Source organism: Chenopodium quinoa, unplaced genomic scaffold (genome assembly GCF_001683475.1).
Source record: "Chenopodium quinoa cultivar QQ74 unplaced genomic scaffold, ASM168347v1, whole genome shotgun sequence".
Classification (NCBI taxonomy): Eukaryota; Viridiplantae; Streptophyta; class Magnoliopsida; order Caryophyllales; family Amaranthaceae; genus Chenopodium; species Chenopodium quinoa.
In genome coordinates this window covers 4,903,222-4,920,148 of record NW_018745454.1, presented here as the reverse complement: position 1 = coordinate 4,920,148, position 16,927 = coordinate 4,903,222, and the positions used below count along the sequence as shown (strand labels likewise).

The window sequence follows — 16,927 nt, the reverse complement described above, 5'->3', positions numbered from 1 at the left end:
ATTGGCATATTGCAGATGGTATTGCCAGGAATGTTGGGACTGCGCAGTTTTTGTCAATGTCACTTACCATTACATCATAATACTGGGCCACTGAAGCAACAGAATGTATGATAACATGAAGAGCAGCAGAACAGGTTTGTTTTTAATTTGAGATCCAGAGTTTATGAGAATAATGATTTTAAGTCTATTCATGGAGATTGCAAGCATCCGAGGAAGTCTGAGAAATGAAATAGAGCAATGTAGTCTATTATAGTACAAACACGAAAGGTCTCGTGAACTTTTTAGGACTGAAATAAAGAAACTGATAACTGGGGGGGACTTGTAGTGAGCAAGGTTTCCCTTACACATCAAGTTGAAGCCTCCCCATCAAGGCGCAATCTCTTTGAACATTTTTCTTGCTCCGGAGCGCTGGAGTTCATCACCCTGCTGCTCTCTCTGGCCTCCACAGAACACCTCTTGTATGGCTTAAAACCTGTTCTGTTTGTCTTCAGCTTCCCTTGTTCATGACTATATGTCAGCAGCCCATCTTTGCAATTGTCCTCTTCTCGTAATTTGATTTTTTCTACGCCTTGATTGCTGGAGCAAGATTCCCATGCATTGCTGTTGAGGTCCAATTGTGATGCATTATTGCTTTCCTCAGCAGTTTGCCTAAACTCTTCAACAAACCCATTCATTTCTTGGCTCTTGCCAGTAAAATTTAGTGGTGGTGAAAAGCTCTGGGGCAAAACCTCTCTAGAAAAAAGTGCTTGAAATGCCAGCCGCCCCTGATATTTAAATTACACAACATAAGTTAACAAATAAACAAATTCTATCATTCGGTTAGGTAATCATGAGAGAGAGAGAGAGAGAGAGAGAGAGAGATGCAATTACCCCCTCGGAAACCTCCTTCCAGGAATCATATAAGTTGCCAATGATTCGATTGCGGCGACTACTAGGTTCACTGGTAGGACGACTTACATCAGGCTCGTTGGCTTCTTCTTTTTCTTTATCAACTTTTTCCAAAGCATCAGTTTCAATGTCGCTGCCTGAAGGTGTGTTAGAACCACAAGATGAGCGATCCACCTGTTTCTTGCTCTTCCCCTTGCTTGTGTCATTTTGCTCACTTAAGTCAGGGACATCCTTCTCGTTATTGTCGGCTGCCACTCCAATATCCATTTTTTCACTAATAATGTTACCGGAATCAGACGAAGATGTCGCTGAGGATTTGGATGCTGAATGTTGTGGCTTTAAAGCTACAGACAATTCCTGGTTAGGTTGCTGAACTTGTGATCCAGGAATTTGGAAATTGTTCTCTTCCTTTTCTTCATTAGCAGGTGGAGTTTGGCCAAAATTAGCTAATGGAGCAGTTGCTGAAGCAGGAGGAAAAGAATAGCCACCATGTAATGGAGCACACAATGGCAGCAGTCCATGTGCTGCCCACCAAGCAGTAGCAGCTGCTACTGTAGCAGCAGCAATTGCTGCTACACTAGGAGCCGAGTTCATTGGACGAGGAGGGAAACCTCCATTGGAGCCTGCAGGAGAATTGGCTGAATTTCCTACATTTGGACAGGGCCAAAATGAAGCTGCAAAACTTGCTGCAGCATGTGCAGCTGGATTCTGAACAAGAGCAGAAACAATCATGCTTGAAAAAGTTGAGGACATCTGCAGAAACGAATAATTTTCCTGGCTGTTAGGAAACGGACTAAATGGAGGATGGGAATTTGGAAACATTTGGTGATTATTGGATTTTGAAGTGCTAGTTTGGCTTTCTACAGCAGCTGAAACAGTAGGATTGCTAAAAAATGCAGGCTGGCCCGGGGTCCCCATTGGATGAAATGCAGGTTCTTGATATGATACATCTGAAGAAAAACCCTGACTGCATGACGCCAGGTTTCCATCAAGAATCTGAACAGGAGCATGTCTGGGAAATGTTTTAGCTGCATTTGTTTCATTTTCTGGCATAGACCAACACTATCAGATTCTTATTTAAGCATCAGCAATGATCCTTATGTTGGTTGAGTTGAAATTGAAATCTCACCTGAGTCATTCTGAATCATCTCCACAACATCAGATTTATCGGGCTCATGACTTGTGTTATGTCCATCAGCAACATTAAGATCTCTTGTTTCATTGTCGGCTAGTGGTTTCCTTATCGGCACAAACTCCTTGAAGTTGGATAACTTTCTAGTTGTTCCCATGGCTCTGGCAGATAATTCATTAGAAGATGCTCCCAAGGCAGATGGTGCTTTTCGGAAAATTGTAAATGCTTCAGTGCACTTGTCACCACCACTGATCTCTTTAGGGCTTGATTCTCCATCATCACCACCAGGTTCCTGAAGATAATTAATTACTTAGTGTATTAAAAAGACAGCTAGTGTATCAGGACTGGAAAGTGTAGGATAAACCATACCTCAGGGAATTGCTCTTTTTCTAAATCTATAGCTTCTTCTGTATTGTGTATAGAGCCTGGTATTTGCTTCCCATCCTTTGCTCTTACCTGTGTGTTAGGGGAACTTATAGCACCAGTCTTGCGAGGATAAGGGTTGCTTGGTTTCCTTTTAGGGCGTGGAGGAGGAATTTCTATATCAATTGCTTGCCCTATCGGAACACCTTTAACAAGAGCCTCCTTTTCCAACTGAAAGCATTAAAACACAACATATCAGATAAAGAACAAATCTAATCATCAATTGAACTTTAAAAGGCAATGTAGAACATTCTGACTCCAGAGTATCCCTCTAAGCAAAAGTATCATAAATATCATATATGTTTCATGATTTTCCAAATTTGCCATTTTTTCAGATACAGATATTTCACAAAATTCAAAACATTTTCAAAACGAAGGCATTCATCTAAATAAAAGGCAATGTGGAAGATTCACAGTCCAAAGTACCCACTCATGAATAGTAAATGTCTAAAATCTTTTCCAAGTTGACCCAAAAGTATATGCCTATTTCAAATTTTTATAAAACAGAGACATTATTTTGGGACTGAAAATCAGAATTGAAATATGATCTATCGCAGGAACTTACACCTTGATGAATTAAAGGATGCAAGTTTTTAAGAAGTCCCTTTCATAAAAGCTTTAAGGGAAACCAAAAAAGAATTAATTAATATAGAAAATGAAAGCCATAGTTGCCTTTGTACCAAACAAATGTTGCATTCAGATATATTCCAGATATGCAGTTATGTTAAACAATCTACTGAAGTTTGAGACAAAGTTGACTTGAATGAGTTAAATCACAGTAAGGTCATATCTGATATTGGCAAAGATAATGCAATACAGATACTAGTATGGACTATGGAATTAAACTGCTTTCAATACGAAATTTGGAATCCCTTATCAGTGGCCCTGGCCATAGAATATTTTTCAGACACTCAAGACTCAAAGGCTCTGACGGACAAATCATGTCAAATTGCCAAACAATATGACGATGCCAATTGCCTAGTACAGAACTCACAGACATCACCGAACTACAACAGACCGGTTGTGGGTGAGATGCATGTTGCATTCTTGCATTTTATTATACCTACCAACTCAATAGATGATACAAGTTTTTCATCCACCTCAGGCATTTCTGAGTATGATCTGGCTGACTTAAGGACATTCTGCAATTTACCTTTATCCTTTTCCTTTTTCTCTGCAGGCCTAATTCAACAAGTAAATTCTTCATGATCTTCTAAACTATGACTATTAACTCACAGCTTAGGAGCTATAATGCAATCTAATTCAAATAGGGTTCTATATCTGCTTATCAATAATCTTCATACTGATTGTCAGTTTTGTAACAAGAGAAACAAATTTCTCCTAAGATCCTTAATTCCTACTTTCATTCCAGTGTGGTATCTAATGCAATATCAGGGATGAGCATCAAAAAAGTAATGTTAATTTTCCGTAGGAATTTTGTGGGGAAAAGAAGGTGAGCACCACTATGAGAAAGGTAATCATGAAGCTTGTCTTCTTTGTTTGAGCTATACCATAATGAATAAAGGGGACTGGTTTGCCCAAGCAATAAGAGCTCGGCCAAACCAGCCCCTTAATGACTTGTAGTGGGAAACTGCTATCTATATGTAGAAGACCTTTTTGCTAAATACCAACACATATAAGCCTATGTTACATGGACTCGGGAATGGGTATCGGACACAAACACATGTCCAAGTGTGTGATCCGGAAAATTACAAAATTTTAGGACACGGGGAATCAGTCCATATTTGGATACGATTACGGATTTACGGGGACACATCAATACGTCACTTAAATTTATATAAATAAATTGAATATACAAAAGCTTTAATTTGTAATTACGTCTACTCCTATTTTTTTTATAAAAAAAAAAAAATTCCTCGGCAAATTCTCCTAATAAATGACAATCTTCTTCTCTCCATCTTCTCTATATCAATGGTAGACTTCGAACAAGATATGTTTTTCTGTCAAGTTTCTCCTCTTTTTTTACTCTCCACACTTATTGGAAGTGTTCGAGTGCACAGAGAAGGGTCGGACACACCAGTGTCCGTGTCCGTGTCATGTCATGTCGACAAGGCACTTTGCGATTTTCTCCAATTAACATAGATATAAACCATATCAACCTTGTTATGATTAAAAACAACACAAATAGTCCCCTAGTTTAAACTTATAACCTTCAACCTAAACAAAATAAGGCATAAGCAAAGCATATGTGAATTCACCATAACTGTATCTTATCTACAGCCAAAAAATCAGTTTCACACCAATCTGGACAGAGCTTCATCATTCCTTATACATGAACAAATTTCATATTTATCAACAGGCTAATTGAAGCCACTCTCCATAATAAATACAAAGGAGGAAAGAATGAAAACAGAAACAAAATATTGTTGATTAACGCCTATTTTCAAAGCAATATAGGAAGACACTACAAGCGCGCGAGCACACACACACACACACTGCTATAGACTCAATACTCAGAGAACACAGTCACCCAATAACACACAGAAAATAGAGGAAAACTTAGATATTTTGATTGAAAATGGCAAATTACGACTACAATTGAAAGATGGCTAAAGCTACATCCTTGAGGGACTACTACACTACACTACACTACTACTACTACACTGCTACTACACTACTTTCACCAATAACAACCTGCCTTCTTCTTACTCTTCCCTCTCTATTTTATACTAGGGTCTATTAACCTAGCAAACTAATATTACTAAAATACCCATATTACCCCCCCCCCCTCTTAGGTTAGTCCACACACACATACACACAAAAAAAAAAACAAAAACAAAAAACATACATCCTTATTTTTCTGGCAAGACTACAGACTATCTGGAAAACATTGCTTAAAGCAATATAAATTGAAACTTGGCTTCATAAGGTTCCTAAAGAGGACAAAAATCTATAATGACATCAGTGCCCCATTGGCCCAACCCCTTTCCTCAAAGTCTCTAGCTTCTAAAATGTCAATAACCTGTGTCCAAGTCTTTGAGAATCAATTTCAAGACCACAATATTCTAGCAATAGTTACCATCAATGCCAGTAGGCTAGCATAGGGATTATGTGTGAGATAAAAAGGGGGAAAAAAGGGAGATTTGCACTTCTGTTTCTATATAAGATATTGTATCTTTTGTATATACCCTTGTGAATCATATGTAAACCAGTAATGAAGGACACTCTGCCTTACCTTATTTAGAATTGTTTGCCATTTAATAGCAGATCAAAGATATTCTACATCATACAACATTCTGCAGAAAATATGTACTTCTAGATCTTCAAGCAGATCAATGTATTAAAACCAGCCAAATGATCGCTGAAATCAAAACATGGCTTCTAACTTGAGATTCACAGCTATGGTCCTCAGAGATGACATATTCACAAAATAGTGCCATGCCAGGCTACTGACATGTCCCACAAAACTAGACACATAGGGGACGGTGTTCCTAATATCCTTAACCAAACAGTTTGTCTTGGTAAATTATTTGGAAGTTTTTAAGGTCGAATCCATGAGAAATAAGATCAAACAATTGATTATTCTCACAAACAAATATATTTCTAACACCTCAGTTACTTATGAGAATCAAGTGAGGAAATTTGCAGATCATTCCAACGAAAAAGATATTAGATCCACGCACCTTAATTGAATTTTTTAATGTACTAGGAAAGCTCATATTTTAGTTCTAGATCATTGGGCCATTGGCAAAGAAGCCAAGAAATAAATCATCATCCTAGTTCACTTAGACTAAGAATCAAAGTAATTATACCCTTTTTCAGCATATAAATCCATCATCCCAATTCACATAGCTCATATCCCTTATGGTTTCCAGTCTTTCCACAAATACCACAATTTTACTAGTAATCCATTTATTTCCCTTTTAGATAATCCTTTATACACAGTCACATAGATAAATGCATGTACTCGCCTGTGCGCACATAAAGGATTGCAAGATATGGGAAGACTAAGATATGTGACATGTTGACAAACAACATAAAACATAATAAGTTCTATTCTAGAACCACCATCAAACCTCCATAAAAAATAAAAAAATTAAAATAAAAAAAATAAAAAAAATAAAAAAATAAAAAAAGGAATCATGAATAATCTCAAGTTCGTGAAAGAAACCCCAAAAATGAAAATGAGAAAGAAGCAAATGTAGATCTAGAATTTCGAAAAAAAAAAAGCATCTTACACAGGGAGAATATCCTTCAACTCATAATTGGAAGAAAAGGAATCATGATTTTGGCCCTGTTTTCTCTTTCTTTTTTTTTTTTTTTTTTCTGGGAAAAATATAAATACTTTTCAAGAACACAGTATTCTACACATTAGTTATATTGGCTACTTGAGTTTGGAAAAAAAAAGGGGGTTGTCCCTCTTCCATTATTTTGTTACAGGTCCCCCTCATCACCAGCCTAAGTTGAATGCACTTGTTACCTTGTTACTGAGTGGAGTACTAGTACTCTATAACAGGTTAGATGGTGCCTACACACTTTATTCTAGCAGCAACCCTCAATCCAGACCATAGAGTGAACTGTAGTAAGGGAATATTAAGGAGGTAATAGGTCGTAACATCTGGGTCTTTTTGAGGACCAACCATCTGCAACTCTGTCCCTACTTGAGAAAACACCCTAATAGTGGTCTACTACGTGGTGGTCGAAGCTGTTATGCCCACCACATAGCTAAAAGATCAGAGAGTATATTATCCAATCTCCACGTTTTGTTCTCATAAAAAGGTATCTCAGAATATTCTTGAAACTATTATTCCCTCAATTCATAGTGATTGTCCTATAATAAGAATAGCTATATGGTGAGATGCATAAATGCTTCATGATATAATACAGTCAATAAAATATACCAAAATGGATGGTAGGACAATCACTGGGAAATGTGGTGTTGAAACCTTCCAGTAGATTATATAAATCTATGTTGCTGAAACAAAGGGATCACACATAGGTGGATACCCCAAATGCCAGCTTTAGGTTTCAACATTACAAGATATGCACTTAAGGAGAATGATACCAGTCACAAAAAACATCATAAAACTTAAGATAAGCCTATGACACTCACATAAATACATAATAACAATTTTCTTAAAAAAAGAATCCAATGGAGCCAAAAGACTTCTTCTTTGGCTTTAATTTAAATGCCTTGATCTAAGTTTATACCAAATTTGATCCTTTCAATTACAACTCATACCAAAAAAAAAAAAAAAAAGTACACAGAATGATTTGGTTATAGAGCTTGGTGTTTGACTACCTATGATGATCAAGAGAGTGAGAAATTGTTTTTTTGGGCGCAAAGAGAGTTTGCTTATACACCCTTTGTTTTTTGATCTTCTGATTTGGTTTTTGCGTATTCTGATTTCATCTCTAAAATTATTCTGTATACTGATCATAGATTCAAAATTCTCTTGCCAATATATGATGGAAATAATAGTTTTTATGGAAGTCCACCTCCCTCCCACAAACAATACCTAGAGTGATTTCAGGCTCCTTAATCTCTAGCATGCTCAACATGACAAGGTAATTGACATTATCAGGCACAACATTGGAAGAATGATTTTTCCCAGATACTAGCAAAAGAAGTTAAAACTTTAACCAAAGTATGAGACGAAAGATACCGATGGACCTTTGAAAAGAACTTCTGTGCATGACTTCTTATCTGGACAGCGGTCTTTGTCCCAATATGTTCTGCACACCACCAAACAGAAAAAAGGAAAAGAGAAGAGAAGGAGCAGCTCTTCAAGTAAGATATAATATATAAAAAAGATTGCACTACAAGCCCGTTTGGTGAGACAAAGAACAGAACTGAATGGATATGGGGGCAAATTAGTCACATTTCCACTGTTTGGCCAACACTAAATCAGAATTTAATACAATTTATAAAACGTTTTAATGGCGCAACTAAATCAAAGGCATTAGTTTGTGTAGAGCATGTGTCTTCAATGGTTGCAACGCTCACATACATCTTGTATCTTCCTGTTGTGCGACAGCGGAAGCAAAGGTCGAAAACAAACAAGAAAACAATAAAGAAATTCAATGCAAACAATAAGAACAACACCAAGAATTTACGTGGTTCACTATCGATGTGATAGCTACGTCCACGGGCACCGAGATCGAATGATTTCACTATAAACTGCAAAGATTACAAAGATGATTCTTGTATTTCTCAAGAACGGCTCTCACTCTGTCTCTCTTAACCCTAATACTGATATTAGGGAGGTTTTATATTAATCCCTAAAATAAAAGATACTTGGGCAAAAAGATAACATAAAAGATAACTTTAAATCGTAAAATCCGCGTCTCCGCATTTTTCCTTCTCCGCCCGGTCAGACCGGGCAAGGTCTGCCCGATCGGGCGCGAGAAGAAAACTCCATACGAATGCTTCAACGTATCCAACCCCCACCGCCCGGTCAGACCGGGCAAGGTCTGCCCGATCGGGCGAAGGCTCGCCCGGTCGGGCGCGAGAGCAGCTTCTTCAACGAATTTGCCAGGCACCTCTTCTTCTTCCGCCCGGTCAGACCGGGCAATGTCCGCCCGATCGGGCGGACAAAGCTACGAAGTACGAGTCACCTAATATACTTATCAACAATCTCCACCTTGACGAGAACTCGTAGTCAGCAAACGACCCCATCAAGACATAGTGAAAAAACATCTCAAGCCAAACCCGATGCAGGACTCATGCATAAGCCATACATCCCGATAAGTCTTCAACCAAGACCCATCACATACTCGTCTCCAAGTATAACAACTCATAATGCTCCACCTGCATCACAAGCCCCGGGCAAGCTCCACCTTAATGCCAACACACCTACACCAGGAGCTCCCCAACTTCGCCCCTCAGGGCCTACTACATCACGTAGTAATCAATATTTAGCAAGTCTAAGCAATGTTTAAACTTGCTAAACGGAACAGGCTTAGTGAAGAAATCAGCCGGGTTGTCAGCAGTCCCAATCTTCTTCACCTTAATCCTCTTGTCAGTACGTAAGAAATGATACCTGACATCAATGTGCTTCGTCCGATCATGGTGTACTTGATCTTTAGCTAAGCAAATCGCACTTAGACTATCACAATACACTGTAGCAAAATCCTGTGCAATACCCAGTTCACCTACTAGGCCTTTGAGCCAAATAGACTCCTTAGCTGCAGAAGTTAGAGCCATATACTCAGCTTCAGTAGTTGACAACGTAACTGATGACTGCAATGTAGACTTCCAACTAACCACAGAACCACCCAAAGTGAACACATAACCAGTCACAGACCTCCTGGTATCCACATCAGCTGCATAATCAGAATCACTGTACCCAGTGACCAAGCATTCCTTATCATTCCCGTACACAAGACCAATATCAGCTGTCCCTCTCAGGTAGCGAAAAATCCTTTTCACCCCTTGCCAGTGTTCCCTCCCAGGTCGAGCCATAAACCTGCTTACAACACTAACAGCATGCGCAATATCCGGCCTAGTACAGACCATAGCATACATCAAACAACCAACCGCGTTTGCATATGGAACTCTAGACATATAAGACAACTCCTCCTCTGATTGAGGTGACATAGACAAAGACAACTTACAACTAACAGTAGTTGGCGTACTTATAGGCTTCGATTTTTCCATCCCAAAACGAGACAGAATCTTTTCAATGTAGCTTTTCTGAGTCAAGAAAAGCTTACCTCTAGCCCGATCCCTGTAGATCTCCATACCCAAAATCTTCCTAGCTGCACCCAAGTCTTTCATGTCAAACTCCGAGTTAAGCATCTCCTTTAATCTAGCAATATCAGATTTATTCTTTGTGGCAACCAACATGTCATCAACATATAACAAAAGATAAATCATGGAACCATTATCCAGCTTACTATGATACACACAGCAATCATATGAATTCCTGTCAAAACCTTGTGAAACCATAAAAGAATCAAACCTTTTGTACCACTGTCGGGGGGATTGCTTAAGTCCATACAATGACTTTAGCAATCTGCAGGCATAGTGTTCCTTTCCAGGAGCTTCGAATCCTTCGGGCTGCTTCATCAGAATCTCCTCCTCCAAATCGCCATGAAGGAAAGCCGTTTTAACATCCAACTGCTCCAGCTCAAGATCAAAATGTGCTACAATTGACAATAACACACGGATAGAAGTATGTCGAACCACAGGTGAGAATATCTCAACAAAATCAACCCCTTCTACCTGACTGAACCCCTTAGCAACTAGCCTAGCCTTAAAACGTATTTGCTCAGTTTCCGACAACCCTTCTTTCTTCTTGTAAATCCATTTACAACCCACAAGCTTCCTCCCTTCCGGTACCTTTACCAGTTCCCACACTCTGTTCTTGTAAAGAGACTGCATCTCTTCACCCATTGCGGCAAGCCATTGCGCAGACTCACTACAACTAATTGCTTGTTTATATGTGGCAGGTTCAAATGACTCTACATCATCAGCTACACTCAATGCATAACCTGTCATCGCATCAACACAGCAATTTCTTCCCTCCATCTCTTCAATCAATCTAACAGGCTTCTTGATAACTCGTTTAGGCATCTCAAGAATGGTGTCAGGTTGACTAGATGACCCCTGATTAGATTGCTCCACCTCATCCCCAGAGTTAGAATGAGTAGGAGTAATCTCAGGTTCAGGAGTACCCGGCACTGGAACATCAGCATCATCATCAATATATTGTACCCGAGGTAAATCAGCAATGGTAGACTGATGTACCTCAAGTACCCCATCTGTCTGTAATAAATTGTCTCCTTCCCTTCTCAAATCTGAAATCTCTGCATTTTTAATTGAATACATGGTGTTTTCATCGAAAGTAACATCCCTACTAAGAATGACCCGACCCTCCGAAGGTGAAAAAATTCTAAACCCCTTCACACCATCCCCGTACCCAACAAAACACCCCTTCTTGGCTCGTGGATCCAGCTTACCCTCAATAACATGATAATAAGCAACACAACCAAAAATCTTCAAATTCGAAAAATTAGGCAACTTACCACTCCAGATCTCAAACGGAATTTTGGAATCAATTCCAGAATGAGGACCCCTATTAATGACATAACAAGCTGTTAACACAGCTTCACTCCAGTACCTCCTCCCAAGCCCTGCATTAGAGAGCATGCATCGGACTCTCTCTAGCAGTGTCTGATTAACCCGTTCTGCTACACCGTTCTGCTGTGGTGTCTTCCTGACAGTATGATGCCGACCTATACCCTCATCTGCACAGAACTGATTAAACTCGTCTTTGCAAAACTCTAGCCCATTGTCCGTTCGTAGCTTCTTGATCTTCCTTCCTTGTCGATTTTCCACCAAAGCTTTCCATTGCTTGAAAACTTTGAAGGCCTCATCCTTTGACTTAAGCAACCTAAGCCATGTGTATCGGGACTTGTCATCAATAAATGACACAAAATAGTGGTAACCTCCCATACCTTCAACTCTAGATGGACCCCAGCAATCTGAATGGATGTAATCGAGCACTGCATCAGTAATGTGAGCACCCTTGCTGAACTTTGACCTGTGTTTCTTACCAAACACACAATGCTCACAAAATTCAAGGTTGGCAACCTTGACCCCGGATAGAAGACCCCTCTTGGACAATAGCTGCATCCCCTTCTCCCCCATATGACCAAGCCTCATGTGCCAAATCTTAGTCATCTCCTGGTGAGATACAGATGCGCAAACCGCAGAACTAGGCAGTGTAACACCCTCAAAAACATAGAGGGTGTTCCTTTTGATACCCTTAAGTACCAACTCAGAACCTCTGAAAATACACAACTCCCCATCTGAAAACACACCATTGTACCCCAATTCATCCAGGGTACCCAATGAAATCAGATTCTTTTCTAAAGCAGGAACATGCCGTACATTAGTCAAAGTTAACCTCCGCCCATCAACAGTCCTCAACCTCATGGAACCAATACCTGTGACCTTACATGGAGCATTGTTACCGACTATAACCATACCCCCATTGCGAGGTTCATATGTATCAAACCAATCTCGACGTGGACACATATGGAACGAACACCCCGAATCTAGAACCCAGTTATCAGATAAATCATCAGACCTAGCAGAACTGACTAATGCTAAATCTTCCTCTGAATTATAGCTCTCATTCGGTTTCTCTTCAACTACAGCAGCCTGGGACTTGTTTTTCCTCACCGGACAATTATTCCTAAAGTGACCCGGTTCTTTACAGTAATAACATGTTTTAGTAGTAGTTTTACTAGATCCATCCTTGCCGTTTCCAGCACCCGACCCAGCATTGTTCCCCTTGTTAAACCCCTTATTCTTTTTAGACTTTCCGGACTTAACAAATAACCCACTACCATTATCCCCATTATCACTCGTAGCTTTCATTCTGAGTTCCCTAGTATGAAGTGTTGCCTTCACTTCTTCTAAGGTTATAGAATCCTTACCAACAACAAAAGACTCTACAAAATTCTCAAAGCTAGACGGTAGAGATACAAGTAAAATCAACGCAGCATCCTCATCATCAATTTTAACATCTAAATTACGTAAATCAAGCAAAATAGAGTTAAGTTTTTCTAGATGTTCCCGTAAGGAAGTACCTGACTGCATCCGGAGGCTAAACAACCGCTGTTTCAGTAATAATTTGTTGGTCAACGACTTAGTCATATACAATGACTCCAGCTTCAGCCACAATCCAGCCGCCGTTTCCTGATCAGCAACCTCCGTGATGATTTGATCATCAAGACTAAGTAATATGGTAGAGTGTGCCTTCTCTTCCATAACTTCTAACTGCGAGTCAGTCGGTCCGTCTCCTGACTCCGAAGTAGTACTCTTTGGAGCCAACGGACGCCATATCTGCTGTTGTTTTAACAGAGCCTTCATCTTAATTTGCCATAGCCCGAAACTATTTTTCCCGGTAAACTTCTCAATTCTTATTGTTGAATCTCCTGCCATTGTTATCTTCAAGAAACTCTCCAAGGATTGAACCTGAGCTCTGATACCAATTGTTGTGCGACAGCGGAAGCAAAGGTCGAAAACAAACAAGAAAACAATAAAGAAATTCAATGCAAACAATAAGAACAACACCAAGAATTTACGTGGTTCACTATCGATGTGATAGCTACGTCCACGGGCACCGAGATCGAATGATTTCACTATAAACTGCAAAGATTACAAAGATGATTCTTGTATTTCTCAAGAACGGCTCTCACTCTGTCTCTCTTAACCCTAATACTGATATTAGGGAGGTTTTATATTAATCCCTAAAATAAAAGATACTTGGGCAAAAAGATAACATAAAAGATAACTTTAAATCGTAAAATCCGCGTCTCCGCATTTTTCCTTCTCCGCCCGGTCAGACCGGGCAAGGTCTGCCCGATCGGGCGCGAGAAGAAAACTCCATACGAATGCTTCAACGTATCCAACCCCCACCGCCCGGTCAGACCGGGCAAGGTCTGCCCGATCGGGCGAAGGCTCGCCCGGTCGGGCGCGAGAGCAGCTTCTTCAACGAATTTGCCAGGCACCTCTTCTTCTTCCGCCCGGTCAGACCGGGCAATGTCCGCCCGATCGGGCGGACAAAGCTACGAAGTACGAGTCACCTAATATACTTATCAACACTAAATCAGAATTTAATACAATTTATAAAACGTTTTAATGGCGCAACTAAATCAAAGGCATTAGTTTGTGTAGAGCATGTGTCTTCAATGGTTGCAACGCTCACATACATCTTGTATCTTCCCTTATTCTACACCAATCAATATCTTGAATATTGAAGGATCAGAAGAAGGAACAGAATACTGCCCGTTTCAGATTTAGCAGAATGGTAAACAAAAATTTTTTGGTGCGAGCCAAACAATAAAATTGACAAAATCATTCCAATTCAATTCTATTCAAATACTATACTCAAAATCCTCATTTGTGAGCATGCCAAGCGGACTGATATGCTCTTTGGTAACAATAAACAATTAATTGATTGAACTTAGATATCATACTCTGCCCCCACCTCACCCTCAATTTGATTTTATATCGAATATTACTCATTTACTATTAGTAAGTAACATTATCATCCACTTGGTATTTCAGTAGATGTCCTACTGAAAGACTAATCTCATAGACATAGATATGGAAACTCGACAACAATTTTTAAAAGAAAAAGTTAAAAGCAAAATAAAAACCTTCAATCCGCTGCCAAGCTCGACCATAGAGTTTCAAGGCCTCCAGAAACCTATTGTGCTCCTCTTCTGTCCATCGCTCTCGTTGCTTGGTGATCGTGTAAGGCTTTCGAGTCTTCAAAATAGAAATAAAAATAAATATATTAATTAGCAAGGTATAAGATTCTTCCCACTCCAGACCACAAAACACTCCTTCTGGTCCAAATTATAAGTCAATATTCTGAATTTCATTTGAATCAAAGCACAAATAAATCAAGACAATTCCTTTAAATCTAATATGTAATTCAATTCACCCAAATTTTTGATCCAAAATATAAGTCCATTTTACCAATTACTATTATCCAATCATCAAAGAATTTAGGCAAACTTTATTTATTCATTATACAAGTAATTTTTTTTCATCTGGTCGAACAGTCGATTAACACAAAATAATTTATCCAAATTATAAGTCAATTTAGCTAAGAAAACTTATTCATACAAAGCCAAACAAATCAAGCCAATTAAGCCAACCTCGTTTGATCCAAAACAATAAGTCCTTTCTATAAAACTCAATACAATACAATCACTACTCCAATACAGTCTAGACAATAATAAAGCTCTTAAAAAAAGTGTAAAAAACCTTGAACTAGTAAAATAAGTAAAAGTAAGGAAATAAAGAAGCACAAGGGGCAAAACAAAAGCACCTTAACGATCGGTTCTTCGCCGGAAGAATAATTGTTCATTAAACGGACACGAAGAGCAGCAAGCTGCTTCAGATCCTCTCAAAAAACAAGCAAATGATAATAAATAGCTTCTTCTCCTTCTCATCTAGTCATCTTTCCCCAAAACCCATAATCGTAGTAGTAATAGTAGTAGCAGTAGTATTACTATAGCTCAATTCTACTGCACAAACACAAACAATTTCCAAACATATTCAAAGATAATCCGCCTTTTAGCATTTCCCAAACCAAATTCAACACAGCATCATCATATCATATCATATCATATATTACTTGTAGTATATAATTTATAACTAATTCTCACTAATTAACAAATAAATAAATAAATAAAATTATAATAAAAAACCAGACTTCCCTCCTTTTCCCCCATTTTCTCTTTTTATTAGTTTTTATTTTCCTTACAATCACAAATTCACAAAATCCTCACCGAAACAATCGTGTCCTCGCAAATCTGCACAATCCAAAAATTTCAAAAAAAAATTAAAAAAAATTCAATACAATTTTCCAGATTCAAAATCATAATTCAACCAAAAAAAAGAAAACTAAAATTAAAAGTTACCTTAATAAGACACAATAACAGATGTTATCTGGTCATGATGAAGAACAAAGTTCACCCCATTGATTTTCAGTAAAAAAAACAATAACAAAACCGATCAAAATTTCAAGTGGAGGAAATTTCTAGAAACCAAAGTAGAGCTAGAAAAAATGGCGGAAATAGAAAGAATTGAGCTAAGTTAGGTAGGAGAGAGAAAGTAAGAGTCGAAGAAGTTTTAGTGAGTGAAACAAAAAATCAGAGGAAATGAAGAAGAAGAAGATGATGATGAGCAAAGGAAGCTGAATTTATTTTTTGTTTTTCCTTTATTTTTGGGGGTTTTTTTGTATTTATTAATTAATTAAATTTCCAAGTTGGAGAGAGAAAAGGATGCCAAATTGAAGGAAGAGAAACCAGGAGTTTGTGAGAGGAAATATGAGCCACGAAAAACACTTGTGGATTTGAATGAATTTTCATTTTTTAAAAAGAAAATAAAATGGAAATAGGTGATGAAGGGCGTAGGATGGTGACAAGTGGCAGTGAGTTAGTGGATGATGTAGAGACCTACCGGTGCACTTTTTGGTGTATTTTAATGTTAATTTAGAAAAAGAAAAAGTGGGAAAAAAATAAAGAGGGATAAAATGAGCGCCACAAACTCGGAGAAGAGCGAGTTGAGGTGAGTCAGAGTAAGATGGAAAAAGCGAGTTGACACGAAGGCAGTGGGGCCTACTTATGGTGGCTGCTGTGGCGCATGTGGTAAGAAATAGTTGATGGAAAAAGCACACCCTTGGATTCGCCCAACGTGGCAAAAGTGTTTGCTACGTGGCGTATGTATATCAGATCTTGCCATTTGAGGAATTTTTCTACACTCGGAGAAAGGGGTCGACGTTTTACCTACATGCCTTCTTCCTCGAATTTACTTCACTCCTTCGCACCTTCTCTCCCCTTCCATTTTACTCCGTACTTCATAGTCTCTTTGTTTTGTATTAAGGGTGTGTTTTATCCACCTAATTTTTACTTATCTAAACTAAATTTATTTTAGTTATATATTAACTTAGACAATCTTTATTAGAACTTATTTTTCTAATCTAAACTTAT

At 38.6% G+C, this 16,927-nt stretch overlaps 1 protein-coding gene across 3 annotated transcripts; it reads right to left on the bottom strand.

The window, feature by feature from the left end:
• Nucleotides 1-91: 91 nt before the first annotated feature.
• Nucleotides 92-16,278, bottom strand: LOC110714587 (protein LHY-like). Of its 3 annotated transcripts, none has more exons than XM_021893128.1 (9): nucleotides 15,857-16,278; nucleotides 15,725-15,748; nucleotides 15,262-15,460; nucleotides 14,582-14,693; nucleotides 8,079-8,140; nucleotides 2,390-2,614; nucleotides 2,018-2,312; nucleotides 871-1,934; nucleotides 92-764 (listed from the first exon to the last, which is right to left on the bottom strand). In XM_021893128.1, exons 3-9 carry the CDS (start codon nucleotides 15,298-15,300, stop codon nucleotides 348-350), a joined length of 2,214 nt encoding a protein of 737 aa, XP_021748820.1. In that variant the 5' UTR covers nucleotides 15,301-15,460; nucleotides 15,725-15,748; nucleotides 15,857-16,278; the 3' UTR covers nucleotides 92-347. The 3 variants fall into 3 exon arrangements, with proteins under 3 accessions (XP_021748820.1, XP_021748821.1, XP_021748822.1); XM_021893129.1 differs by having other exon boundaries at nucleotides 15,262-15,457; XM_021893130.1 differs by lacking the exon at nucleotides 8,079-8,140.
• Nucleotides 16,279-16,927: the final 649 nt, after the last annotated feature.

Excerpts from the sequence above, each read along its gene's own strand:
- LOC110714587 (XM_021893128.1), bottom strand. The coding sequence starts at position 15,300 with ATGAACAATTATTCTTCCGGCGAAGAACCGATCGTTAAG. Across the intron at positions 14,694-15,261 it reads GCGAAGAACCGATCGTTAAG|ACTCGAAAGCCTTACACGAT; the intron begins GTGCTTTTGTTT and ends TCTATTTTGAAG. Across the intron at positions 765-870 it reads GGAAGGAGGTTTCCGAGGGG|GGGCGGCTGGCATTTCAAGC; the intron begins GTAATTGCATCT and ends TTTAAATATCAG.